We start from the raw sequence: 26,806 nt of genomic DNA on the forward strand, positions 1-26,806 counted from the left end.
CCCCTCGTATGCAGAAGAGCCACCTGTGGTGCCACAAACTTGGCTCTGACTGCACTCCTCTGAGGAACCATCAACCTCACCAGTATCCAAAATGGAAAACCGATTAGCAAGTGAGATCATATCAGGGGACTCCTGCACTACCTGCCGGGTTCTCTTAGACTGCCTGGCGGTCACCCATTCCCTATCTGCCTGCATGCTCCTAACTTGTGGTGTGACCACCTCCCTAAGCATGCTATCTACGTAGCCCTCCACCTTGCAGATGCACAACAGTGACTTCAGCCGTTGCTTGAGTTCCGAAACCCGGAGCTCAAACTTCTGCAGCCAGTGTTACTTCCTGCAGATGTGTTTGTCTAGGACACATGGAGCGTCCATGACTTCCCACATGCCACGGGCTGTACATTCCACTCGGCAGAGCTGCCCTGCCATACCTTAACTTTACAGAATATTTGTTATAAATAGAATAACTTGCCAGATACTCACCCATCAGCTCCTTCCACTGCACTGAAGCAGGAACCAAATACCGGAGGTTTAAAAAAGTAGGGGAAAAAAATAGAAAAATGGAGCACTTCCTCGCCCTTCACTGAATTCACCACTCACCGAACTCAAATCTCCACACTCAGCTTGCAATCTGCACTTCATTTGCAGGCTGCACCCAGACCTCTGTATTTATATCTTTTGAGGCTGAAAATGCAGCAACCAGATTTGACTAGTCAACTACTTAACTAATCAGCTACTCTGCAGTCGAACCTGTTAATCTCTGCCTAAGACTGTAAGAAACTTACTTTTGTTTGTTAATCCTACTTTGCTTAACCCTACTTTATCTAGAGGGTAAATCCCAAGATCCAGGGGGAAATGTGAGCAAGAACATTTTTATGCAGTGAGTGGTAATGACCTAGAAAAACACGCTGCCTACGAGAGTGGTGGAAGTACAGACAATGAATGATTTCAAAAGGAAATATGATGGGCACTTGAGGAAAATAAACTTGCAGGATTACAGGAGAATGGGACTAATTAGATTGCTCTGCAGAGAGCTAACATGGACTTGATGGGCCGAATTGCCTCCTTCTGTGCTGCATTTGATCAGTATGGGCAGGATTTTCTCTGGAATGCGGAAACCTAAAAATTACTATCAGACACTCAATGTTCCTTCAGAGGGTGTGTTTTGTGGTCCCCTAGAGTGCATCAGTGAATTGGTGAAAACCTCTACACTGTTAGTCTTCCTGCAAAAGCCCTTGAGAAAGTTACATCTTGTTGAATGAGTTGTAACTGAGTTTTTAATGGCATACCAACTACATAAATACTGCTCAACACCCTCACTGACCCTGAAAAGCTAATTTTATATTTGTGAAATGTCAAATTGTTCTACTATGGTAGAAAAAATCCACATATTTTTAAAATAATATATATTTTTAAAAGTTTGTTTGTTATATTTTATCTTCTTTCTTAATCTATAATCATAATTATTTATTGCACTACCTGAAAATTTAAATAAAAAGTGAATGCATTCGATATTTCTAACTTCCAGCTTTGCTGTCTATGACAATACTTCATTGTGATTGGCTGCTTACTCTGCTTGCTAACATCACTGTTGCTGCATGCCCCAATTTCTCATTCTCCCCCTCCTACCCCTTCCCCCTCCCCTGAAACCCCTCCCCTTCCTCCCCCCTTTTCCCCCACCTCTTCCACCTCTCTGCCCTTCTCTTCCCCCTTCCCTTCCCTTCTCTTCCCCCTTCCCTTCCCTTCCCTTCTCCACCCTCACTCCCCTTCTCCCGTTCCCCTTGACTCGGTGCTAGATTTAAACTGGTGTCAGGAAAGGGGAAATCCGCGCCACAGAGATCGCTAGATCTTTGTGTGCAGCTTTCTTCGGGTTGGCAGTGAGCGCCGTTCCTTCATTACTACCTGCAAAATTTGGGCCAATAAAACTAATTTAATCAGCTTCTTTTTGTACCACCCCAAAATCAGCCACTGGCATTCATATCAGGACACCAGAAATACCACCAGACACCTTTAGAGGGCCCTATGTGCCCGTGTGCTTACAGTTGTTAGAGATAATCACCACTGAGCTCGGTACATGAATGCTGCCAATTTTTAACCTACCACATAGACCTTTTACATAGAATGTACAGCATAGAAACAGGCCATTCAGCCCAACAGATCCAAGCCAGTGTTTACGCTCCTCACAAGCCTCCTACGTCATCCCAACCTATCAACATATCCTTCCGTTCCTTTCTCCCTCATCTGACAATCTGTCCCTTGATGCAGAGCTCGATACATGCATAGGGAAAGCAGCTACCACCTTTGGCCGATTTGCAAAATGCACATGTGATAACACCAAGCTGACCCTTAGGACCAAGCTGATGGTTTATAAGGCCTGTGTTCTCAGCATCTTGCTGAATGGCTGTGAAACATGGGCAACTTACAGCTACCAGGAAAAGGAGCTCAATAATTTCCAATTTCACTGTCTGAAGTGCATTATAGGTATATCCTGGCAGAACAAAATCACAAATGTGGCAGTCCTCTCAAAGGCAGCGCTCCCAAGTGTGTTGGCACTAATCAAACAGAGTTGGCTTCAGTGGATTGGATACTTCCGCAGGATGGAAGACAGTTGTATATCCAAGGACCTTCAGTGTGGTGAGGTAGCCGGGGCCAGACAACCACCCAAAGCTCTGCTTCAAGGATGCTTGCAAGCATGACATGAAGGCCCTAAGTGTTGACTACCGCACCTGGGAGTCACTAGCTGGTGAAAGAGGGAAATGATGACACATCCTGTGGAATAGCATGCACTACCATGATGACCAGTGGCTACAGCAGCTTGGCAACAGGCAAAAACAACAACTCACAGCGTCACTTGGCAGCTTCACGTGCAGCATTTGTGGCAGAACCTACCTCTCAAGGATTGGCCTTCACTGCCATCAGCAAAGGTGCACCAAGAGAAGACACCTCACCGAAATGGATTGTTTGCTGCATGTCCATCATCTTTCGGAGATGGAAGGATGTGAACCAACTCATCTAGCTTCCCCTGAAATGTATCTGTCATTATTCACCTCAATTACTCCATGTGGTAGCGAGTTCCACATTCTAACCATGATTTGGATGAAGATGAACTGGCCTCCTGTAGTTGGTGGTCCGAGCCAATTCAGGGGACATTGGAAGTCAGGCATGTTCAGACAGCTGCCTTTTCCTGATGGTCTTTCTGAGTATCTGGCAGCCTTCCTAGTGATTTTCTGCTGCACCTCACGTATGACTGGACTCTTCTAGGGTGGAGGGGTGGGCAGCAACATGATTTTTGACATGCCTAAAATGGGCATGCCGTCGTCCGTGTCCCACAGCTTTCGTCCAATGAGTTCAACAGGAGTCCTGGACTATTTTGTGACCTGGGCCTGATTTGTATTTAGTTGACGAGATGCCCCACGATGCTAAATAAACGCCAGTGTCAACTTGCCAAACCGGTGGGGGTGGGGAGGGGGGTGGTGGGGTGGGTGCTGGGGGGGTGGGGTGAGGCAGAAAGACCAGCTGCTCCTCAGGGAGATCAAGCCAGAATGAAAGGAGGTGGGCAAGTTGCACTGAAGGGGGCCAACCAGGAAGCAGGAAACATTCTGATTCCTCCTGGCCCCACACACAAAAAACAATCTCCTCGGAAAAGTTGCAGCTCAGCCCTTTAATTAACCTCTGGTTAGGCCGTTGACCGCAGGCAGAAAATCAAGTGTGTGTCACATTCTGGGTGATCTAGGCTGACGTTTGAGTGTTAAGGGTGTTCTATATTGTTGGAGGTGCTGTCTTTAGGATGAGACGTTAAACTGAGGCCTTGTCTGCCCTCTCAGATGGGCAGAAAAGATCCATGGCACCATTTTGAAGCAGAGCAGGGGAAGTTATTCCTGGAGACCTGGCGAATATTTATCCCTCAATCAACATCACTAAAAACAGATAATCGGCTCATTATGACATTGCTGTTTGTGGGAGCTTGCTGTGTGCAAATTGTCTACTGCCTATATTACAACAGTGACTACACTTCAAAAGCTGCTAATTGGCTGTAAAGTGCTTTGGGGTATTCTAAAGTTGTGACAGGCACTTTAGAAATGCAGATTCTTTCCTTCTTCGAACCAATCTGCACCTCCAAGCAGCTTCCCATTTGTATCGGACTGCAGTGCTGGGCCCCCATTCACAAACCCACCTTGGAAACAGCTAAAAGTGGGACTTGTGCATTCAAGACACATCTACTGTTTCCCTTGTTGCTTCTGACCCCCACTCGCCTCGTAAACTGAATAGGCAGGCAGCCATTTAAAAATGGCCCCATGTTAATTTTAACTTTGCAGGTCACCATTTGTGTTGAGCTGCTAGTCCTCTACTGTACTCGGACTGTAAGGGACAGCCTCATATTATTCTCGTCTTTTAAAAGATGTCGGGGAGTTGCTAAGAGTGTGCTGTTGTCATTTCAGTGCAACTCAGAAAGGAAGAGACCTGTGTCTGGAAAGGCTGCGTTTGCTGACAATGCAACCACTAGGTGGCGCTGTACTGGCACATGCGCAAATGCAACCTGTTCCACTAAAATGTCACCCCACCACCGCTCTCTCCCCGCTTCCCCCTCCACCACCCCGCCCCCCCCCCCCCGCTCTCTTCACATTCCCCCCCGCTCTCTCCCCGCTTCCCCCTCCACCACCACCCGCCCCCCCGCTCTCTTCACATTCCCCCCCCGCTCTGTCCCCGCTTTCTTGCGTTATGCGATGATATCATCTGCGCATGTGTCAACCTGTCCTGGCAATGCGGAACGCCGCGCACGCGCAGAGAGCAGGAGCCCGTTTGCACATGTGCACAGCTTGGCGCAGTCGGATGACGTCAGCGGCCAGCTGCATTGTCAAGAATCACTTTGTTTATTAATTCACTTTGTGTCGCGAGGATTCTCTTCAAATTGACACCTCGTGTCAATGCCGTCACATATAAGGTTTATGAATTATATCAGCTTAGTGATAAGGTATGTTGTATATTTTCAATGTCAGCTGTTCAAAGCACATATGTAGCATGCAAAAGAAACCATATACATTCCGTAAAGTAGTCATACTTCTGTACCTTTATGATTTCGATCTCAGTGTTGAATTTACACAATAACTGAGCATCCACAGCTCTCTGGGTTAGAAAATTCCAAAGATTCACAGCCATCTGAGTGAAGAAATTTCTCCTCATCTCAGTCCTAAATGGCCGAACCTTTATCCTGAGGAACTATGACCCCCTAGATCTAGACCCTTCAGCCAGGGGAAGCATCCTCTCAGCATCTACCCTGCCAAGCCCTCTCAGAATCTTATAGTTTTCAATGCGACACCTCTCATTCTTTGAAACTCCACAGATTATAGGCCCATTGTACTCAGTGTCTCCTCAGAGGACAACCCTTTCATCCTAAGAATCAGACTAGTAGCGAACCTTCATCGAACGACACTTTTTAAGGAATGTATATCCTTCCTTAAGTGCAAGGACCAGAACTATACACAATACTCTAGGTGTGGTCTCACCAAGGTTCCCCTGCCATGTTATAAAAAATGCAGGAAGCCCGAAGACAACGGCAGTATTTTTACTGTAAAAAATTAGTTATGCAATTAAACGTATATTTTTATTATTCTTATTTTAGTTTATGTGAAACATGTTGCTGCTGCTCAGCAACAATTCTTTCACGATCCACAGGAATCTTCAAGCACACACACATGTTATGCTCAATATTTATCCTGGCGCGATTATGCTCAATTTGGTAGACTGTCACTGTGAGGTTAGTAGACTGTCACTGTGAGGTTAGTAGACTGTCACTGTGAGGTTGGTAGACTGCCACTATGAGGTTAGTAGACTGTCACTGTGAGGTTGGTAGATTGTCGCTGTGAGGTTGGTAGACTGTCGCTATGAGGTTAGTAGCCTGTCACTGTGAGGTTGGTAGACTGTCACTGTGAGGTTAGTAGACTGTCACTGTGAGGTTAGTAGACTGTCACTGTGAGGTTGGTAGACTGTCACTGTGAGGTTAGTAGACTGTCACTGTGAGGTTGGTAGACTGTCACTGTGAGGTTAGTAGACTGTCACTGTGAGGTTGGTAGACTGCCACTATGAGGTTAGTAGACTGTCGCTGTGAGGTTGGTAGACTGCCACTATGAGGTTAGTAGACTGTCACTGTGAGGTTGGTAGACTGTCACTGTGAGGTTGGCAGATTGTCGCTGTGAGGTTGGTAGACTGTCACTGTGAGGTTGGTAGACTGCCACTATGAGGTTAGTAGACTGTCACTGTGAGGTTGGTAGATTGTCGCTGTGAGGTTGGTAGACTGTCGCTATGAGGTTAGTAGACTGTCACTGTGAGGTTGGTAGATTGTCACTGTGAGGTTGGTAGATTGTCGCTGTGAGGTTGGTAGACTGTCACTGTGAGGTTGGTAGATTGTCGCTGTGAGGTTGGTAGACTGTCGCTATGAGGTTAGTAGACTGTCACTGTGAGGTTGGTAGACTGTCACTGTGAGGTTAGTAGACTGTCACTGTGAGGTTAGTAGACTGTCACTGTGAGGTTGGTAGACTGTCACTGTGAGGTTAGTAGACTGTCACTGTGAGGTTGGTAGACTGTCACTGTGAGGTTAGTAGACTGTCACTGTGAGGTTGGTAGACTGCCACTATGAGGTTAGTAGACTGTCGCTGTGAGGTTGGTAGACTGCCACTATGAGGTTAGTAGACTGTCGCTATGAGGTTAGTAGACTGTCACTGTGAGGTTGGTAGACTGTCACTGTGAGGTTGGTAGATTGTCACTGTGAGGTTGGTAGATTGTCGCTGTGAGGTTGGTAGACTGTCACTGTGAGGTTGGTAGACTGCCACTATGAGGTTAGTAGACTGTCACTGTGAGGTTGGTAGATTGTCACTGTGAGGTTAGTAGACTGTCACTGTGAGGTTGGTAGACTGTCACTGTGAGGTTGGTAGACTGTCGCTATGAGGTTAGTAGACTGTCGCTATGAGGTTAGTAGACTGTCACTGTGAGGTTGGTAGACTGTCGCTATGAGGTTAGTAGATTGTCGCTATGAGGTTAGTAGACTGTCACTGTGAGGTTGGTAGACTGTCGCTATGAGGTTAGTAGACTGTCGCTATGAGGTTAGTAGACTGTCACTGTGAGGTTGGTAGACTGTCACTGTGAGGTTGGTAGACTGTCACTGTGAGGTTAGTAGACTGCCACTATGAGGTTAGTAGACTGTCACTGTGAGGTTGGTAGATTGTCCCTGTGAGGTTAGTAGACTGTCACTGTGAGGTTGGTAGACTGTCACTGTGAGGTTAGTAGACTGTCACTGTGAGGTTAGTAGACTGTCACTGTGAGGTTGGTAGACTGCCACTATGAGGTTAGTAGACTGTCACTGTGAGGTTGGTAGATTGTCGCTGTGAGGTTGGTAGACTGTCGCTATGAGGTTAGTAGACTGTCACTGTGAGGTTGGTAGACTGTCACTGTGAGGTTAGTAGACTGTCACTGTGAGGTTAGTAGACTGTCACTGTGAGGTTGGTAGACTGTCACTGTGAGGTTAGTAGACTGTCACTGTGAGGTTGGTAGACTGTCACTGTGAGGTTAGTAGACTGTCACTGTGAGGTTGGTAGACTGCCACTATGAGGTTAGTAGACTGTCGCTGTGAGGTTGGTAGACTGCCACTATGAGGTTAGTAGACTGTCACTGTGAGGTTGGTAGACTGTCGCTGTGAGGTTGGTAGACTGCCACTATGAGGTTGGTAGACTGTCACTGTGAGGTTGGTAGATTGTCACTGTGAGGTTGGTAGATTGTCGCTGTGAGGTTGGTAGACTGTCACTGTGAGGTTGGTAGACTGCCACTATGAGGTTAGTAGACTGTCACTGTGAGGTTGGTAGACTGCCACTATGAGGTTAGTAGACTGTCACTGTGAGGTTGGTAGATTGTCGCTGTGAGGTTGGTAGACTGTCGCTATGAGGTTAGTAGACTGTCACTGTGAGGTTGGTAGACTGTCACTGTGAGGTTAGTAGACTGTCACTGTGAGGTTAGTAGACTGTCACTGTGAGGTTAGTAGACTGTCATTGTGAGGTTGGTAGACTGTCACTGTGAGGTTAGTAGACTGTCACTGTGAGGTTGGTAGACTGCCACTATGAGGTTAGTAGACTGTCGCTGTGAGGTTGGTAGACTGCCACTATGAGGTTAGTAGACTGTCACTGTGAGGTTGGTAGACTGTCGCTGTGAGGTTGGTAGACTGCCACTATGAGGTTGGTAGACTGTCACTGTGAGGTTGCTAGATTGTCACTGTGAGGTTGGTAGATTGTCGCTGTGAGGTTGGTAGACTGTCACTGTGAGGTTGGTAGACTGCCACTATGAGGTTAGTAGACTGTCACTGTGAGGTTGGTAGATTGTCACTGTGAGGTTAGTAGACTGTCACTGTGAGGTTGGTAGACTGTCACTGTGAGGTTGGTAGACTGTCGCTATGAGGTTAGTAGACTGTCGCTATGAGGTTAGTAGACTGTCACTGTGAGGTTGGTAGACTGTCGCTATGAGGTTAGTAGACTGTCGCTATGAGGTTAGTAGACTGTCACTGTGAGGTTGGTAGACTGTCGCTATGAGGTTAGTAGACTGTCGCTATGAGGTTAGTAGACTGTCACTGTGAGGTTGGTAGACTGTCACTGTGAGGTTGGTAGACTGTCACTGTGAGGTTAGTAGACTGCCACTATGAGGTTAGTAGACTGTCACTGTGAGGGTGGTAGATTGTCCCTGTGAGGTTAGTAGACTGTCACTGTGAGGTTGGTAGACTGTCACTGTGAGGTTGGTAGACTGTCGCTATGAGGTTAGTAGATTGTCACTGTGAGGTTGGTAGATTGTCACTGTGAGGTTAGTAGACTGTCACTATGAGGTTAGTAGACTGTCACTGTGAGGTTGGTAGACTGTCACTGTGAGGTTGGTAGACTGTCACTGTGAGGTTGGTAGACTGTCGCTGTGAGGTTGGTAAACTGTCACTGTGAGGTTGGTAAACTGTCACTGTGAGGTTGGTAGACTGTCGCTGTGAGGTTGGTAAACTGTCACTGTGAGATTGGTAGACTGTCGCTGTGAGGTTGGTAAACTGTCACTGTGAGGTTGGTCAACTGTCACTGTGAGGTTGGTAAACTGTCACTGTGAGGTTGGTAAACTGTCACTGTGAGATTGGTAGACTGTCGCTGTGAGGTTGACAAACTGTCACTGTGAGGTTGGTAGATTGTCACTGTCAAGTTGGTAGACTGTCATAGTGTGGTTGGTAGATTGTCACTGTGAGATTTGTAGACTGTCACTGTGAGGTTGGTAGACTGTCGCTATGAGGTTAGTAGACTGTCGCTATGAGGTTAGTAGACTGTCACTGTGAGGTTGGTAGACTGTCACTGTGAGGTTGGTAGACTGTCACTGTGAGGTTAGTAGACTGCCACTATGAGGTTAGTAGACTGTCACTGTGAGGTTGGTAGATTGTCCCTGTGAGGTTAGTAGACTGTCACTGTGAGGTTGGTAGACTGTCACTGTGAGGTTGGTAGACTGTCGCTATGAGGTTAGTAGATTGTCACTGTGAGGTTGGTAGATTGTCACTGTGAGGTTAGTAGACTGTCACTATGAGGTTAGTAGACTGTCACTGTGAGTTTGGTAGACTGTCACTGTGAGGTTGGTAGACTGTCACTGTGAGGTTGGTAGACTGTCGCTGTGAGGTTGGTAAACTGTCACTGTGAGGTTGGTAAACTGTCACTGTGAGGTTGGTAGACTGTCGCTGTGAGGTTGGTAAACTGTCACTGTGAGATTGGTAGACTGTCGCTGTGAGGTTGGTAAACTGTCACTGTGAGGTTGGTCAACTGTCACTGTGAGGTTGGTAAACTGTCACTGTGAGGTTGGTAAACTGTCACTGTGAGATTGGTAGACTGTCGCTGTGAGGTTGACAAACTGTCACTGTGAGGTTGGTAGATTGTCACTGTCAAGTTGGTAGACTGTCATAGTGTGGTTGGTAGATTGTCACTGTGAGATTTGTAGACTGTCACTGTGAGGTTGGTAAACTGTCACTGTGCTGTTGATCTACTGTCACTGTTTGGTTGGTAGACTGTCACTATGAGGTTAGTAGACTGTCACTGTGTGGTTGGTAGATTGTGGCGATGAGGGTGTTAGACTGCCACTATGAGGTTAGTAGACTGTCACCGTGAGATTGGTAGATTGTCACTGTGAGGTTGGTAGACTGTCACTGTGAGATTGGTAGACTGTCACTGTGAGGTTGGTAGACTGTCACTGTGAGATTTGTAGACTGTCACTGTGAGGTTGGTAGACTGTCACTAAGAGGTTGTTAGACTGTCACTGTGAGGTTGGTAGACTGTCACTGTGAGATTGGTAGACTGTCGCTGTGAGGTTGGCCGACTGTCACTGTGAGATTTGTTGACTGTCACTGTGAGATTGGTAGACTGTCACTGTGAAGTTGGTCGACTGTCACTGTGAGATTTGTTGACTGTCACTGTGTGGGTGGTAGACTGTCACTGTGTGGTTGGTCGACTGTCACTGTGAGATTTGTTGACTGTCACTGTGAAGTTGGTAGACTGTCACTGTGTGGTTGGTAGACCATGGCGATGAGGGTGTTAGACAGCCACTATGAGGTTTGTAGACTGTCACTGTGAGATTTGTAGACTGTTACAGTGAGATTGATAAACTGTCACTGTGAAGTTGGTAGACTGTCATTGTGTGTTTGGTAGATTGTCACTGTGAGATTTGTAGACTGTCACTGTGAGATTGGTAAACTGTCACTGCTGTTCATCTACTGTCACTGTGTGGTTGGTAGACTGTTACTAAGAGGTTGTTAGAGTGTCACTATGAGGTTTGTAGACTGTCACTGTGTGGTTGGTAGATTGTTGCGATGAGGGTGTTAGACTGTCAGTGTGTGGTTGGTAGACTGTCACTGTGTGGTTGGTAGATTGTTGCGATGAGGGTGTTAGACTGTCACTTTGTGGTTGTTAGACTGTCACTGTGAGGTTGGTAGACTGTCACTGTGTGGTTGGTAGACTGTCACTGTGTGGTTGGTAGACTATCACAGTGAGATTGATAAACTGTCACTGTACTGTTGATCTACTGTCACTGTGTGGTTGGTAGACTGTCACTATAAGGTTGTTAGACTGTCACCATGAGGTTAGTCGACTGTCACTGTGTGGTTGGTAGACTGTTACTGTGAGATTGGTAGACTGTCACTGTGTGGTTGGTAGACTGTTACTGTGAGATTGTTAGACTGTCACTGTGAGAGTGGTAAACTGTCACTGTGAGGTTGGTAGACTGTCACTGTGAGATTGGTAGACTGTCACTGTGAGGTTGGTAGACTGTCACTGTGAGGTTGGTAGACTGTCGCTGTGAGGTTGGTAGACCTTTACTGTGAGGTCAGTAGACTGTCACTGTGCTGTTGGTAGACTGTCGCTGTGAGGTTGGTAGACCTTTACTGTGAGGTTAGTAGACTGTCACTGTGCGGTTGGTATACTGTCGCTGTGCAGTCAGTAGACTGTCGCTGTGAGGTTGGTAAACTATCACTGAGGTCATTGAAGCTGATAGAATTGATGAGCCTAATGGCTTTGAGGGCCATACTAGCTCTTGCTTATTCTCTTTTCGATGACTCATGAGCTGAGCCGAATACGCCTGCTGAGACTTGACACTGTCTCCTTGACAACACAGCTCTGGACCGATGAACATTAGCCTCTCGGGCCAAGGGGCGATTTCTGCTTTCTTGCATCCTGTCCAGGGACCGGGGACGAAGTAACTGTGGTGGTGTCAATCGGTCACTCAGGACTGGAAGGCAAAATTTTGTGCTATGAATACGGGATGGCACAGTGGTGCAGTGGTTAGCACCGCAGCCTCAGAGCTCCAGCGATCCGGGTTCGATTCTGAGTACTGCCTGTCCGGAGTTTTCACCGGGTGCTCCGGTTTCCTCCCACAGCCAAAGACTTGCAAGTTGATTGGTAACTTAGCCATTGTAAATTGCCCCTAGTGTAGGTAGGGGAATTGAGGGAAGGTGGGGATGTGGTAGGAATATGGGATTAATGTAGGAATAGTATAAATGGGTGGTTGATGGTCAGCACAGACTTGGTGGGCCGAAGGGCCTGTTTCAGTGCTGTATCTATAAATAAATAAAATAATGTGAACTTCCAGGATTGATATGAAATTTAATTTGAATTTTCTACATGGAGACAGGGAGCCACTGGTGGTGCCCTTGAAGTCTTTGCACAGACCTCAAGGGGGCCTCCAGTCGAGAAAACCTGCTCTAAAGGACTCACACACTCGCTCTCACACAGACACACACGCACATATATACTCACACTTGATCTCACGCACATATTCACATACTCCTTCACACGCACAAACACACACACTCATACTCACATCATTCTGACACACTCAGTCATCTACTCTTGTTACTCTCACACTGAGCCGCGGGGGTCCCGGTGCCAGGCCTAAAAGGCGAGGGGAATCCAACCTTAGCTGTTTGGAGACAACCCCCACGCCCCCTCCCGCCCCTACCCACGACCCCCTGGTTCTATTTAACAGCACTCGTACAATTAACTGCCCGGCACCGTGGTCCCCATCCCTTTAAGGAGAGGGATCCCGCCTCCCAGAGCTGGTGACCAATCAGAGGGCTGGCAGTTCAGTAGTATCGACAGTGCCACTGGGAGTGATGGCCACTGCCAGTACTACCAGGACCATTGCTCGAGCCGCGGACCCCAGGTTAGTATGGTGGGGTCGCTGGGGTCTACCGAACTGGGTGGAGAAGTTGCTCGTTGAAGGCAGTTGGGGGGGGGGCGGTGGTTTTCGCAGACGGGTGGCTTTTGCCATTGGGGGCACTCCATGGGCCACAGGTTGTCCACGGGTGAGGCCCCTCACCCCAAAGCGCACAGGGAGGCCGCTTTGTTTTATTGGGCACCCTCCCCATGTGGTAGACGTGCCCGCTGCCACTGGTAAAGTACCAGCAGCGGTGGGAAGAGGCCCGTAAGTGGCTATTAATTGGCCATTTTAGGGCCTCGATTGGCCTCTGGAGAGGAAAGCTGTCTTCGGCCTTTCCCGCCCCTAACAACATCGCATGGTGACAGAAGATGGAAGGCGCCTCCCATCTAGTCTCCCAGAGGCACAGAAAATTCCTGCCTCATATCACACTATCTCACTCGCTCACACACTCTCAAACACTCACTCACATACTCTAACCTCTCAAACACTCACTCACATACTCTAAACTCTCAAACACTCACTCACATACTCTAAACTCTCAAACACTCACTCACATACTCTAAACTCTCAAACACATACTCTAAACTCTCAAACACTCACTCACATACTCTAAACTCTCAAACACTCACTCACATACTCTAAACTCTCAAACACTCACTCACATACTCTAAACTCTCAAACACATACTCTAAATTCTCAAACACTCACTCACATACTCTAAATTCTCAAACACTCACTCACATACTCTAAACTCTCACTCACATACTCTAAATTCTCAAACACATACTCTAAATTCTCAAACACTCACTCACAAACTCTAAACTCTCAAACACTCACTCACATACTCTAAACTCTCAAACACTCACTCACAAACTCTAAACTCTCAAACACTCACTCACATACTCTAAACTCTCAAACACTCACTCACATACTCTAAACTCTCAAACACTCACTCACATACTCTAAACTCTCAAACACTCATTCATATACTCTAAACTCTCAAACACTCACTCACATACTCTAAACTCTCAAACACTCATTCATATACTCTAAACTCTCAAACACTCACTCACATACTCTAAACTCTCAAACACTCACTCACATACTTTAAACTCTCAAACACTCACTCATACTCTAAACTCTCAAACACTCACTCACATACTCTAAACTCTCAAACACTCACTCACATACTCTAAATTCTCAAACACTCACTCACATAGTCTAAACTCTCAAACACTCACTCACATACTCTAAACTCTCAAACACTCATTCATATACTCTAAACTCTCAAACACTCACTCACACACTTTAAACTCTCAAACACTCACTCACATACTCTAAACTCTCAAACACTCATTCATATACTCTAAACTCTCAAACACTCACTCACATACTCTAAACTCTCAAACACTCACTCACATACTTTAAACTCTCAAACACTCACTCACATACTCTAAACTCTCAAACACTCATTCATATACTCTAAACTCTCAAACACTCACTCACATACTTTAAACTCTCAAACACTCACTCACATACTCTAAACTCTCAAACACTCACTCACATACTCTAAACTCTCAAACACTCACTCACATACTCTAAACTCTCAAACACTCACTCACATACTCTAAATTCTCAAACACTCACTCACATAGTCTAAACTCTCAAACACTCACTCACATACTCTAAACTCTCAAACACTCATTCATATACTCTAAATTCTCAAACACTCACTCACATACTCTAAATTCTCAAACACTCACTCACATAGTCTAAACTCTCAAACACTCATTCATATACTCTAAACTCTCAAACACTCACTCACATACTCTAAACTCTCAAACACTCACTCACATACTCTAAACTCTCAAACACTCACTCACATACTCTAAACTCTCAAACACTCATTCATATACTCTAAACTCTCAAACACTCACTCACATACTCTAAACTCTCAAACACTCATTCATATACTCTAAACTCTCAAACACTCACTCACATACTCTAAACTCTCAAACACTCACTCACATACTTTAAACTCTCAAACACTCACTCATACTCTAAACTCTCAAACACTCACTCACATACTCTAAACTCTCAAACACTCACTCACATACTCTAAATTCTCAAACACTCACTCACATAGTCTAAACTCTCAAACACTCACTCACATACTCTAAACTCTCAAACACTCATTCATATACTCTAAACTCTCAAACACTCACTCACACACTTTAAACTCTCAAACACTCACTCACATACTCTAAACTCTCAAACACTCATTCATATACTCTAAACTCTCAAACACTCACTCACATACTCTAAACTCTCAAACACTCACTCACATACTTTAAACTCTCAAACACTCACTCACATACTCTAAACTCTCAAACACTCATTCATATACTCTAAACTCTCAAACACTCACTCACATACTTTAAACTCTCAAACACTCACTCACATACTCTAAACTCTCAAACACTCACTCACATACTCTAAACTCTCAAACACTCACTCACATACTCTAAACTCTCAAACACTCACTCACATACTCTAAATTCTCAAACACTCACTCACATAGTCTAAACTCTCAAACACTCACTCACATACTCTAAACTCTCAAACACTCATTCATATACTCTAAATTCTCAAACACTCACTCACATACTCTAAATTCTCAAACACTCACTCACATAGTCTAAACTCTCAAACACTCATTCATATACTCTAAACTCTCAAACACTCACTCACATACTCTAAACTCTCAAACACTCACTCACATACTCTAAACTCTCAAACACTCACTCACATACTCTAAATTCTCAAACACTCACTCACATAGTCTAAACTCTCAAACACTCACTCACATACTCTAAACTCTCAAACACTCACTCACATAGTCTAAACTCTCAAACACTCATTCATATACTCTAAACTCTCAAACACTCACTCATACTCTAAATTCTCAAACACTCACTCACATACTCTAAACTCTCAAACACACACTCACATACTTTAAACTCTCAAACACTCACTCACATACTCTAAACTCTCAAACACTCACTCACATACTCTAAACTCTCAAACACTCACTCACATACTCTAAACTCTCATTCACTCACATACTTTAAAATACTCTCCCTGACTTTCACAACAAAAGTAGATGCAGAGTTTTCCACTTGGTCATTTTTGCTCCAACACTAACAATCTGAGAAATATACCCCTCGGGCCTGAAGAATGGATTCGCATCAACTTCTCTATTATTACAGCCAGGTCCTCAGGAGATCTGCTGACATCAAAAACCTTCTTCAAATCAGCAGTTTCTCTGCCAAGTAAGCATTAATCTTAAGACACATCCAGTGTATGAGTAATTTATAAATGACTGTATCAATATAATCTGGAAAGCTGCAATCAGTAGAATGGTAACCATAGCTGTCTTATAATTTCAGAATCGAACAAAAGACTGAGGCTACAGCGAAAACAGTGGCTGCAGAAAGAAAAAGTTCTCTTTGATCTTGACAAAATGAAGCACAAAATGCGTCACCTTCAAGGTAATGAAGCAGAGAAGGACACCGCAAACACTGAGGTTCAGCCCTTTTACATTATTTGTCACCCTTGTCCATTTTTGATACGATTGGCTGGGTCGTCACCCCCATTTTTTCAGGCGCCAAATGGATGCCTAGGCACCCAATATGTCGGAAGCAATAAAGAAGCAAGACAGGAAATAGCAGAGAGTCTGACCATCATTTTCCAGTCCTCACTGGATACGGGTGTGGTGCCGGAGGATTGGAGAATTGCTAATGTTGCACTTCTGTTTAAAAAGGGAGCGAAGCATAGACCGAATAATTACAGGCCAGTCAGTCTAATCTCAGTAGTGGGCAAATTATTGGAATCTATTCTGAGAGACAGGATAAACTGTCGCTTAGAAAGGCACACTTGTGCAGTTCTGGTCACCTCATTACAGAAAGGATGTAATTGCACAAGAGAGGGTACAGAGGAGATTTATGAGGATGTTGCCAGGACTGGGAAATCGCAGCTATGAGGAAAGATTGGATAGGCTGGGGTTGTTCTCCTTGGAACAGAGAAGGCTGAGGGGAGATCTGATTGAAATGTACAAAATTTTGAGGGGCCTGGATAGAGTGGAGGTGAAGGGTCAATTCACCTTAGCAGAGAGGTCAGTGACTAGGGGGCATAGATTTAGAGTGATTGGTAGAAAAATTAGAGGGGAGATGAGGAAAATCTTTTTAACCCAGAGGGTGGTGATGGTCTGGAACTCACTGCCTGAAAGGGTAGTCGAGGCAAAGACCCTCAACTCATTCAAAAGGAGTCTGGATATGCACCACAAGTGCTGTAAGCTGCAGGGCTACGGACCAAATGCTGGAAGGTGGGATTTGAATAGATGGATCGTTTTTCGGCTGGCACAGACACGATGGGCCAAGTGGCCTCTTTCTCTGCCTTAAACTTTCTATGATCCTATATGCGCATTTAGTGAACCTTATCATTGAAGACAGTGAAAAAGGCGTCCACAGCCGGCACCTAAAATAGGCATTAGGCCCTTTGTATATGCTGGTAGTGGGCCGTCAAACCTCTTTGAGGACCCCTATGCAACACTGGACTATCCCGATTGCAGCTAGGCCCCCGACACTTTCCCCACTCTTGAGATTTTTCTTCCTTTGAATCCGGGGTGAATAGATTAGCTGCAAAAGAATCAGAGGGTGAAGTTCCACCGTTGCTTTTCACAGGGAGGCGAGTGGGATCCATGGGGCCAGCCAGCATGGTGCCTACAAAGAGTCCGATTCAGCCTGTTGTGGTAGCAGGTGGTTGGACAGAGCCTTCTCCAGAGGAGGTGAAGCTCATGGAAGACGTACAAAGCATGGAGGTGGGTGGTTCTCTCTACATCCAAAACACAAAGCATATTACTACTACCATTAGTTCTTAGTTTGACTCAGTTGGTAGCACTCCTGCCTCTGAATCAGAGAGTTGTAGATTCAAGTCACACTCCAGGACTTGAGTTCGTATTGCAGATTGATACTTCAAAGGAATACTGCATTGTCAGAGGTGTGTTCTTAAAATGAGATGTTAAAGAAGGCCCATTGGGTTATTTGAATCCATGAATTCGAAGAGATTTGGGAGTTCTCCTAGTGTCTGGCCAATATTATTCCCTCAAAAAAACACCACCATTAAAATAGACAATGTGGTCATTCAATTCATTGCTGTTTGTGGAATCTTGCTATGCATTTGGCCACATAACAAGAACAGCATTTCCAGAAATAAATGGTGTGAGGCAGTTGGAGTCATTTCTCAAAGAATTTGGAAGCCATTAAAAGAAATGCAATCCTTTTGTTTGTCTCCACCATAATATAAAGTGCACTTACAAAAAGTGATAAAGCCTTCTCGAATACACAGAAAGTTATAAGATTACGAAAAAGAAATAAAGTTCAGCCAGAAACCTTCCCACCATCAGTATCATGTGCAAATTCACTTAGTTTTGATGATTAGTTACTGAGTAGTTGAAAACATTGTCCATTAAGTTTCAAGAACCGCGAGTTCAGATGTAGACTGAACTAATAGAATGCTGGTCTCCTCTCTCTGAGGTGACTGTGGAGATTCTAAATTAAGTGGGTCTGAGCAGCCACAAAGTGCCGATAATTCAGTATAGCTGCGAGTAAATTGGCAGTCTCAAACAGAGAGGCCATAAAGGGAAAGGGAAATGGAAAATGTCACGTTGGTTCAGGACTAAGTGCTTTTTTAAGTTTGGGATTGGACCAATTACTAGGAAGTGTAGAGGAAACTTTACATCGAGGCTCCACTTTCCTTGATCTCAAGTGCTTTATGCCAACAATGGAATGCCTAAAGGTAGAGTATTGTTTAATTTCCCGTCATTCCTGAGAACTCTTGTACTTGTTGCAGCCGAACACCTTGCGCATAACAAAGTTAGGCAAATCATTTTTTTCTAGTATTTGTGTAACATTTTTTAAATACAGAACTAAGCTGACAATCTACTGGTGGTAATATTAGTAGTTAAACATTTTAAATGTTTGTATGGCAATCCTCTGTCCACCAGTTTAACATAGGCATTGACGCTTGTATTTTAAGTGATGAGCAAAGGAAGTCACAAGAATATGGTTGCTTGACAATAGTTATTTCTACGCTACAATAATTCTTAATAGCTTAGGTCTGCACCCCTTACTGATGCTTACAAACAAACAGCATATACCTGGTATGCTGTGGGAATAGCCAGTTTGCCATCACTCATTGAACAGTGACTATATTTTTAAAAAGTACCTCACTAGCTGTGGGGATCCTGAATGTAACTGCACATCTTTCATTCATCACCAAGCTATTATGAAGAGGAGCATCCAGCCCGCATGTGTCTATAGTTCTTTGGACATTGCAATCTGACTTGCCTTCTTCATTCTCAGTCATCATGTGTGTACACTTTATTTGGTGCTGACTCCTATTAATCTATCAATACCTGTATCTCTTAGATGCATCTATCAGAAGTCCAAGCTGTGCTAATGAAAGAACGGCCTTCAGTTCACAGTAAGTTGGTCTCCAATCAGAGGCCTCTCTACAGTCAACCAAACGTCAAGAGGGTTCTGGCATATCTGAACGGTGATTTCCCAGACCAGGGGACTTACGCCTGGGGCAAAACAATTCCAGAGGTAAGCAGTTGGTGAAAGAACCTCTTTGTTTGATCTCTGTGCTCATATAATTCTGGCCCCTTGCGCATCCCAGATTTTAATCCCAGGCCCAACCGTCCTCAGCTACTTCATCAATGACCTTCCCTCCATCTTACGATCAGAAGTGGGGATGTTCAGTGATGATTGCACGGTGTTCAGTAAGGCCTGGCCCTGGTATAAAATTAAAACCCAACCCAGGCCCGACCCAACCGCAGCCAACCCGACCCCTAACCCGAACCCGAGCCCTTGAATTTTTTTTCACGCGTGACCCGACCTGAACCGACCCGACCCGAATCTCCTTCACCTGTTCTGGCAGCAGGCTATTCCTGCAGCTGGAGTTGTGGGTAAGCCTGATCCCATGACTTCCCAGAAGCAGTGTCCAGCCCGACTCGACCCGAGCCCGAATACTGGAGTCAGAATTTCGACCCAACCCAACGCAAACCTGACACATGTAGTCGGGTCTAGTCGGGTCCCGGTCGGGTAGCTAGTCTTTAGTGTTCAATACCATTTACAACTCCTTAGCTACAAAAGCAGTTCCTGTCCACTTATAGCAAGACCTGACAACATCCAGGCTTGGGCTGATAAGTGGCAAGTAACATTTGTGCCGTGCAAGTGCCGGGCAATGACCATCTCAAACAAGAGGGAATCTAACCAACTCCCCTTGATGTTAAATGGCATTACAATCACTGAATCCCCCACTATCAACATCCTTGGATTACCATTCACCAGAAACTGAACTGGACCAGCCATATAAATACTGTGGCTACAAGAGCAGGTCAGAGACTGGGAATTCTGTGGTGAGTACCCCACCTCCTGACTCCACAATGCCTGTCCACCTTCTACAAGTCACGAGTCAGGAGTGTGATGGAATACTCTCCACTTGCCTGAATGGGTGCAGCTCCAACAACAATCAAGAAGCTTGACACCATCCAGGACAAAGCAGCTCGCTTGATTGGCACCCCATCCACAACCTTCAACATTCACTCCCTTCACCACCGACGCACAGTGGCAGCAGTGTGTACCATCCACAAGATGCATTGTAGCAACTTGCCAAGGCTCCTTCAACAGCACCGTCTCTACCACCTAGAGGGACACAGGCAGCAGACACATGGAAACACCACCATCTGCAAGTTCCCCTCCAAGTCACACATCATAGCTGGGTAGATGCCAGTGTTGTAGCTGTACTGGAACAGCTTGGCTCGGGGCGCGGCAAGTTCTGGAGCACAGGTCTTCAGTACTATTGCCGGAATATTGTCAGGGCCCATAGCCTTTGCAGTATCCAGTGCCTTCAGTCGTTTCTTGATATCACGTGGAGTGAATCGAATTGGCTGAAGTCTGGCATTTGTGATGCTGGGGACTTCAGGAGGAGGCCGAGATGGATCATCAACTTGGCACTTCTGGCTGGAGATTGTTGCAAATGCTTCAACCTTATCTTTCACACTAATGTGCTGGGCTCCCCCATCATTGAGGATGGGGATATTTGTTACGGGTCTCATGCAGGAAAATGGTGTTAAAGTAGATCATGGGCCATGATTGCATTGAATGGCAGAGCGGGCTCGAAGGGCTGAATGGCCTACTCCTGCTCCTATTTCTTATGTTCTTAACAGTAAAATGTTCCAAGGTGCTTCACAGGAGTATCATCAAACAAAATTTGACACCAAACCACCAGAATATTAGGATTGGTGACGAAAGGTTTGGTCAAACAGGTAGGTTTTAAGGAATGTCTTAGAGGAGGAGATAGAAGTGGAGAGGTGAAGAACTTTAGGGAGGGGATTACAAAGCTTGAGGCTGAGCGAGCTGAAGGCATGGTTGCCATTTGTGGGTGAAGGATGTTGGGGATTCACAAGTGGCCAGAATTGGAGAACTGCAGATTTCACAGAGGATTGTAGGGCTCCAGGAGTTTAGAGAGGTAGGGAGGAGGAGTGAGGCCATGGAGGGATTTGAACCCCAAGATGAGAATTTTAATTTCGAGACGTTGCTGGACCAGGAGGCAATGTAGATCAGCGAGTACCCAGGTGAAGGTTAAACTGGACTTGGTGTGAGGTGAGATACATGAAGCAGAGTTTTGGATGAGCTCAAGTTTAAGAATTGGGTGCGAAACGTGCCTAAAGCTTCCTCGATTAGTTTTTCTGCAGCCAACTGGTATCAATGATTGATTCTTCAACTTCTTCCCTGTGAACCCACTTCAGCTGTAGATTTGTTTTATAGTTGAATTTGATGCCGGTACCTTCTAATCGGGGCACTCATTAAAAGTGAAGGACAAGGATCAGTCATCACCAAAATGCTCATTAAAATACAGTTTACTTGCAGAATTTGGCCCAATTCAGGCTTTTCCTATATCTGAATGCAACTGTCCCAAAAGCTTTCAGCATTCACGTCCTGTGACTTTTCTTGTGTTTACTCATGGGTAGTACGCATAAAAGTGATGATGGAGGATTTTCATCTCATTCATGCTGATAAATGGCAATGCAGGGAAACAATATGAAACCTAAAATAAAAGCAAAATACTGCAGATGCTGGAAATCTGAAATAAAAACAAAAACGTTCTGGAAATACTCAGCAGGACTGGCAGCATCTGTGAAGAGAGAAGCAGAGTTAACATTTCAGGTCAGTGACCTTCCATAAGAACTGGCAAAGGTTAGAAATGTAATAGGTTTTCAGCAAATAAAGCGGGGGTGGGGCAAGAGATAACAAAAGGGAAGGTGTTGATAGGACAGAGGGTCACAGAGAATAACTGACAACAAGGTCATGGAGCAAAGGCAAAGGGTGTGTTAATGGTGTGGTGAAAGACAATGCGTTAGTACAGAGAGGGTGTTAAATGACAGAAAAATGAACAGCCCTGGCCAAAAGCACAAACATGAAAATAAAAACAGTGGGCGGGCACATGGTAAAAAAATGAATGATGAAACAAACTAAAATAAAATAAAAATAATAAAGAAAAAATATTACCAAAAATAAAAAAGGGGGCCCGTTATGCTCTGAAATTATTGAACTCAGTGTAAAACCTACTGCCCAAGGACCACCTGATTCGGTTTTTGAGTGAGCCACGAAATGGATGGACAACTCTCCTGCCTGAAATGGGTGGGAATCTCACCAACATGTCTCAGTCTGTGTCCTACGCCAGTTATAGGACCCTCAGTGCGATTTTTGTGCTGCACAAGACAGAGCCTTATCTCTGCCCACTGGGAGGCTGAATGCTGAGCGGCCTAGCCACTGGGCTTTACCCAGCCTACTGCAGGTGTCCCACAAAAATGAAAGAGGCACTGATTTGTGTGTGGACTGGAAAAGCATGAATACTCCTCCTGACCTCTTGAAAGTTGCCCAGCCTGCAACCGGTCCTCCTGTGCACCTGTTTCCCCACCACCACAGGACTGGCACACCCACCCCACCTTTAAAGCGATGACTCTCATCCAGGCTCCACATTTTCCCACACTCCTCTGACCGATTGGCAAGATGACTGTCAGCGGTCGCTCACCATTCACATTCAGATGCCCACCAGGTGCCATCTATGGCCTTTGCACAGTCTATCTGAAAATTGACCCCTGGCGTCTAGAGCTATCGAAACAAACCATTGTTCTTGCAAATAGAATCTTACAGCTAAGAAGAACAACATTTGGCCCATTGTTTTTATGCCAGCTCGTTGAAAGTAATTTACCTTTACTTACTTCTTAATTAGCTGGTGGTGGAGTGTGAAATGCCAGAATCCCAGCCGCCAGGTTAGACACAGACCCTAGATTTGGGTTGCACTTACATTGCAGGGACAGCTGTAGAATTGCATGTTGACAACTAACAGCTGAGCACACTGCAATCATAAATTTGGAACCAACTAAGTTGGCAATGTGTGCCTGAATTTCCAATATGCGCTGCCAGTGGGTGAGACTCCAAGCCCGCAAAGCCCACACAATAAGTTACCCGCATAATTGAAGTATTTGGGTGCAAAGATCAACCTCTTTGCACTGACACTGCTGTAGTGCGACTCCAGCCTGACATACAACAGTATCAATTACTTTCATCTCTCCATTTCCAATATTTTAACACTAGCTAATGATTATGTAATGCATAATGCCTGTGTCTGCGTGGGTTTCCGCTGGGTGCTCCAGTTTCCTCCCACAGCCAAAGACTTGCAGGTTGACCGGTAAATTGGCCATTATAAATTGCCCCTAGTGTAGGTAGGTGGTAGGAGAATGGTAGGGATGTGGTAGAGAATATGGGGTTAATGTAGGATTAGTATAAATGGGTGTTTGTTGGTCGGCACAGACTTGGTGGGCCGAAGGGCCTGTTTCAGTGCTGTATCTCTAAATAAAATAAAATAAATAATTTTAAATAACACAATTTTCAAATATATTTTGATTAGATTTATTACAGCTTTGGATCTGTTATAGGTTATGCTATGCAGCAGTTGTGGCTCAGTGAGTAGCCCACTTGCCTCTGAGGTTTGAAGGTTGTGGGTTCAAGTCCTACTCCAGAGACTTAAGCATAGAATCTTAGCTGACGCTCCAGTGTAGCACTGAGGCAGTGCTACCCTTCAGGTGAGATATTAAACCATAACCTTGTCTGCTGTTGCAGGTGGACACAAAAGATCTTATTGCACTATTTCTAAGGGGAGTTTTAGCCAATATTTATCCTTCAACCATCACCTAAAACAGATGATCAGATCCTTGGTTATAAAAGGTGCTATAAAAAAAGACTCATGTTTCTATTGTGCTTTTCAAGATCACAGGACATCCCAAATCACTTTACAGCCAATAAAGTACTTTTGAAATGTAGTCACGGTTGTAATGTAGGAAACATGGCTGCCAATTTGCACACAGCAAGCTCCCACAAACAGCAATGTGATAATGACCAGATAACCTGTTTTTGTGATGATGATCGAGGGATAAATATTGGCCAGGACACTGGGGAGAATTCCTTTGCTCTTCTTTGAAATAATGCCACAGGATCCTTTATGCCCAGCTGAGAGGGCTGATGGAGCCTCAGTTTAACATCTCATCCAAAGGACGACACCTCTGACAGTGCAGTACACCCTCAGTACTGAGCGTCAGAGATTTTTGTGCTCGAGTCCCGGAGAGGGACTTAAACCCACAACCTTCTTACTCAGTAATACCTAATGAGCCACAGCTGGAAAAAACGCATCTTCTTCCTTGCTTAACTATTTTCCACCGGCAGTTTCTCATGAGGAAATATAAAAATATAGAAAATAAAACAGCAGAAGCTTCCTTATGATTTTTGTTTATCACCATTGATATGTTTCTCCGTGGCTGTGAGTTATAAAAGTTTCTCTCTTTCTCTGCTTTAGCTGCTGGAGGACTGCACAGTTCGACTTAAGCTGCGATGTGCGGCTAAGATTCTCTTCAGCCCTGATGGAGAGCAGATCACCTCGTGGGAAAGAATAGAGAGAGACATGTTGGTGTGCGTCTCTCTGGGCGAGCCTTTCATGACTAGCACTGGTTGGTACTGTCTTGACATCCTGAATGAATACCAGAGAGCAGATTAAAAAAGTGCTGACATACAAGCGTCCCTCAGATTAATAGGCTTTATCAGCCTGGGTAGGGAGTATGAAGCCTGTTTTATGTTGTCTGATACACTAATTAACAGCCTATGTGCACACATTCAAACTTGAAGGGCTTCATGAGTCAGATGAATGACATGATCCAACACCTAATTATTATTTCTTTTGTTATAATGCACTTTTATTTTAAATGATTCATGTTTTCAAAGATGCGAAACCAACGGAAATGAAATCATGGTTGTCGGGTGGTCAGTTCTCAATGCCAGATCAATCCCGGGTTGGGTGGCAAATTGAAAATCTACCCCAGTTTTCAGAGGTCAAGCGTTACTTCCACGCTCCCAATAGGTGTGTTGGTCGCACCTGGTGGGTATTCATGGGCACACAGCCTGTAAATGTCCAATGGATAGTTAATCATTAGCTGTGCCCCCATAATTTATCACTACAACTCTCGGTGAGTGTTGTGACCCACTGGGAGTGCAGGATTAGACTTTAAACTCACAATTAGCCCTCAGTTTTGTTTTTTTAACCTTTCAGCATTATGCAGAAAAGCCATTTTATTTTTGATTATTTTCATTTCAATTTTCTTGTCCTTTCAACCTCTCTCCTCTCCCCTCTACCTCATCTCATCTCCTCTTGCCTTTCCTCACCTCCACCCTCCTTTTCCCACATCCTCTTCCCTTCCTCCTCCTCTCCTCTCATCTACTTTCCTCACTCTACTTTCCTCTTCCTGCCTTCTCTCCTCCATTCCCCTTTTCCCTTTCTCCTCTCATCTCTGTCCCCTTCAGTCCCTTTTTCCCTCTACTGTCTTTTTCTTTGTCCTCTCCTCTCACCCCACCCAAACAATGAACAGAGTTTCCATTACAAAGTAACCAGATCCTCACAACAGTTATATCCAGCCTGTTTCTCTAATCTTAGGTACAACAATTATTGGTGTTTTAACATTATTATCCTTCCCTCAAAAAAAGGCACAAGGTTTCTTTGAATACAACTTCAACCCACATAATTAACCTTTCATTTTTACGGGAAGCTGACCAAAGAGAAACTGTTTCAATGGCTGAAGAGTCGATAACCTAGGGACACAGATTTAAGTGATTGGCAAAAGAACCAGAGACGACACGAGGAAAAATTTCCTTATGCTGCGAATAGTTAGGATTTGGAATGCGCTGCCTGATAGGATGGTGGAAACAGATTCAATAGTAGCCTTCAAAAGGGAATTGGATAACTACTTGAAGGAGAAAAACATTTCAGGGACATGGGGAAAGAATGGGGAAGTGGGACTAATAGATTGCTCTTTGAAAAAGCCGGTGTAGACTTGAAGGGCTGAATAGCCTCCTGTGCTGTGCGATTCCACAATAATGCTACAGGAACAAATCTTACAGTCCACACACAATGTAGCTTTGCTACTCAACTCCTTTAAACAAGCAGGAAACAGTAGACTTGCACTGTTAACTATTGGTTGCACTTCATTCCTATTCTCCTAAGAAAAACGAATTAGCAACCAAGAGGTCAAAGGTCGAATTTCTGCCAAGGTAAGGTGATGAAACCAATTATTGAAAACATATTTTGATTTGATCACCTGACTGGTGTGGATAATTCTGAAGATAGTTTTGCTGCAATGTCGTCCTTGCACAGTGGCTCCCAAAACTGCCTTTACACTCACAGAGAGGATAATTCAGTCCAAGAGTCAAAGATGGTGAGCACTATGGAACTAATATCTCAGTGTATGTAATTGTCCTAGTATTGTTATCACCATGGTAATGTCATCTGTTCAACATGCATTGTACACTGATGTGATTGCCGTTGTTTAGAAGGATAATAAAGGAGATCTCAAACTGAACAAAACAAAGGAGGAATATCCATCAGTCTAAGTTTATAAATGTGCAGTGTCAAACACTGAAGAATAAGTACTACATAAATTCCA

At 44.8% G+C, this 26,806-nt stretch overlaps 1 protein-coding gene across 5 annotated transcripts in view; it reads left to right on the plus strand.

Annotated features, from left to right (window-relative positions):
• LOC137377181 (doublecortin domain-containing protein 1-like) overlaps positions 1-26,806 on the plus strand; it is an 822,721-nt gene that overhangs the window by 689,126 nt on the left and 106,789 nt on the right. For all 5 annotated transcript variants that reach the window (XM_068046610.1, XM_068046609.1, XM_068046608.1 and 2 more), the window contains 4 exons: positions 16,143-16,244; positions 17,436-17,572; positions 19,182-19,358; positions 24,673-24,823. In XM_068046610.1, coding sequence (XP_067902711.1) covers positions 16,143-16,244; positions 17,436-17,572; positions 19,182-19,358; positions 24,673-24,823 — 567 coding nt within the window. The remainder of the gene's footprint in view (positions 1-16,142; positions 16,245-17,435; positions 17,573-19,181; positions 19,359-24,672; positions 24,824-26,806) is intronic.

This window comes from Heterodontus francisci, chromosome 14 (genome assembly GCF_036365525.1).
Source record: "Heterodontus francisci isolate sHetFra1 chromosome 14, sHetFra1.hap1, whole genome shotgun sequence".
Taxonomy (NCBI): domain Eukaryota; kingdom Metazoa; phylum Chordata; class Chondrichthyes; order Heterodontiformes; family Heterodontidae; genus Heterodontus; species Heterodontus francisci.